General features: G+C 43.4%; 1 protein-coding gene across 1 annotated transcript in view; it reads left to right on the forward strand.

Annotated features, from left to right (window-relative positions):
* Positions 1 to 688: 688 nt before the first annotated feature.
* Positions 689 to 2500, forward strand: part of LOC126999330 (uncharacterized) — a gene marked incomplete at its 5' end in the record, with an annotated part of 22491 nt that continues 20679 nt past the window's right edge. The window contains 1 exon segment of the mRNA XM_050861800.1: positions 689 to 865. Coding sequence (XP_050717757.1) covers positions 689 to 865 — 177 coding nt within the window.

Here is a 2500-nt window from a genome sequence, read left to right on the forward strand (position 1 = left end):
CTTTTTTGTTTTCTTTTTTCGATGCCGTTTTTTCTTCTCTTTTCTTATTCTTATTTATCACTTTTTTGGTCTGGCTGGCTTTCAATAATTTCCTAATCTTTTCAATTTTTACTAGACCTTTAATTATATCTTTGCTTTTGATACTAACTTCACAACTACCACTACTATTACTACTACTACTACTACTACTACTACTTCATCTGTTCCACCCCAGACGCATCAAGACGCTCTGGTGTTTTATTTGTGCGGAGAAAGTTTGAACCTTTCTCCGCGTCTGCATCTGTGTGTGTGTGTGTGTGTGTATGTGTGTGTGTGTGTGTGTGTATGTGTGTGTGTGTGTATGTCCAGAAAGAGAGAGTAATTCAGGTCTTTGTGTGTGTGTGTGTGTGTGTGTGTGTGTGTTTCTGGTCTGATGGCTTTTAATGTCTTATTATTCAGATTTTTATTAATGTGTAGTTAGTTTCTTCGTACCCTCATCTCCTCCTCTTCCCTCTCCTCCTCCTCCTCTTCCCTCTCCTCCTCTTCTTCTCTCTCCTCCTCTTCTTCCTCTTCCTCCTACCACCACCAAACCCACATCAACAACCACTTCCTTCCCTTTAAAACCACCCTCATCCTTCCTTCCTTCCTTCCCCAACACGTCCCAAGACCAAGACAGTCCTTAACCCCACCATTGTTCATCTTCCGCCAGGGACGCAGTGCGGGCGGCCGGGGCGACCTGTCAACGGCACCGTCTCCACCTCGGGACGCTTCTACTTCCCCGGCGAGCGCGTGGCCTACAAGTGCTTGGAAGGCTTCGTGCTCTTCGGGCCCGAGGAACGAACCTGCCTGAAGAACGGTTCCTGGAGCCAAGATGTGCCCTTGTGTGGTGAGTAGAGAGAGAATATATAGATAGACAGATAGAGAGAGGTAAAAAGATAGTGAAATATATAGGAAGATACGATAAAAGATATATAGAGATAAAAAAGAGAATTATGTGGTTAGATATTTAGAAAGACAGATAGAGAATAAGAGAAACGTGTAGACAGGTATTAAAAAAACTGTGAAATATATAGATAAATACGAAGAATGATAGATAGAGATAGAAAGAGAAATATGTAGTTACGTATTTAGAAAGTCATAGAGAGTAAAATAACTATGTAGACAGTTATGTAAAAAAGTAAATAGAGAAATATGTGAATAGATAGATAGAAAGATATGTAGGAAGATGGATGGATGAATAGACATAGATAGAGAGATAGGTAGAAAAATTTTAAAATGTGTTTAGTGAGAGTAGGAAGAGGAGAAAGATAGAGACAGGAAAGGAGAAAAAAGTGAAAATAAGGGAAAAGTAAACCATGAAATATAAAGAAAAGAAAATGATTAATGAGATAAGAAAGAGGAGGGAGATGGAAACGAAGAAAGGAGAAAAAGAAAGAATAAAAGGGAAAAATTATCCAGCATGTGATCAGACCGTGGGTAAATAAGAGAGAAAATGCCTATCCCTCCATGGTACCCTCTGGCCTTCTATTCCTCCTCCTCCTCTTCTTCCTCTTCCATCTCCTCCATAACCTTGCTGGAGTCACGCCTTCCCCCTCCTCGCCTCCCTCCTCCCCCACTCACCTGACTACGCACCTCTCATTAACACACCTTCATTCACTGTGCCTCATCCTTACCTGTACTGATGAGGCCACTGATACCTCTAATCCCCTTATCGTGACACCTGTACGCTCTCAGGTGTTCCGGCCAGGTGTGAAAGTGACGTGTATCTTGATTAGTTTAGGGAACAGGTGGGTGAGTCTTGAGGTACAGGTGAGAGCGCAAAGGAAAGGGGAAAGGTAATTGATTTTTTTCTCAGGTGTGTTTCGAATGGTTACCTTGATTATTATAAGGAACATGCGAGTATGATTAAAGGGCACTGGTTAATTGGGCAGGGAAAAGGACAGGTAAGCGTGAACTGAGGGAGGTGAAAGGTAAATTCCCTCAGGTGTTTTACTGGTGTTTACCTTAATTAGTAAAGAACAGGTAAGATGATTAACTAAGAGACACAGGTAAAATAATATCAATACCTCACCGTTATTTTCGTAGGGTGGGCGAGGTGACGCGACCCCCGGTGTATGCCCCCATTGATTGATTCAAAGATTATTGCATTATCTTCGAATTCCTACCTGCCCATTATTTTGTCTCTTCTCTTACTCCTCTGCACTCCACCTCCCTCTTCCTCCTCTTCCCCTCCCTCCTCTTCTTCCTCTTCCCCTCCCTCCTCTTCTTCCTCTTCCCCTCCCCCCCTTTCCCCTTTCCCTCTAACCCCTTCGAACCTTGACCACTCCTCCAAGTACCTGTTTTTCCACCACTACTTTTTCTCCTCCTCCTCCTCCTCCTCCTCCTCCTCCTAGCTTCTCTGACCTTCCTTCCTCTCTCTTCTCTCTCTCTCTCTCTCTCTCTCTCTCTCTCTCTCTCTCTCTCTCTCTCTCTCTCTCTCTCTCTCTCTCTCTCTCTCTCTCTCTCTCTCTCTCTCTCTCTC

The sequence above is a fragment of the Eriocheir sinensis genome, chromosome 16 (assembly GCF_024679095.1).
Source record: "Eriocheir sinensis breed Jianghai 21 chromosome 16, ASM2467909v1, whole genome shotgun sequence".
NCBI lineage: Eukaryota > Metazoa > Arthropoda > Malacostraca > Decapoda > Varunidae > Eriocheir > Eriocheir sinensis.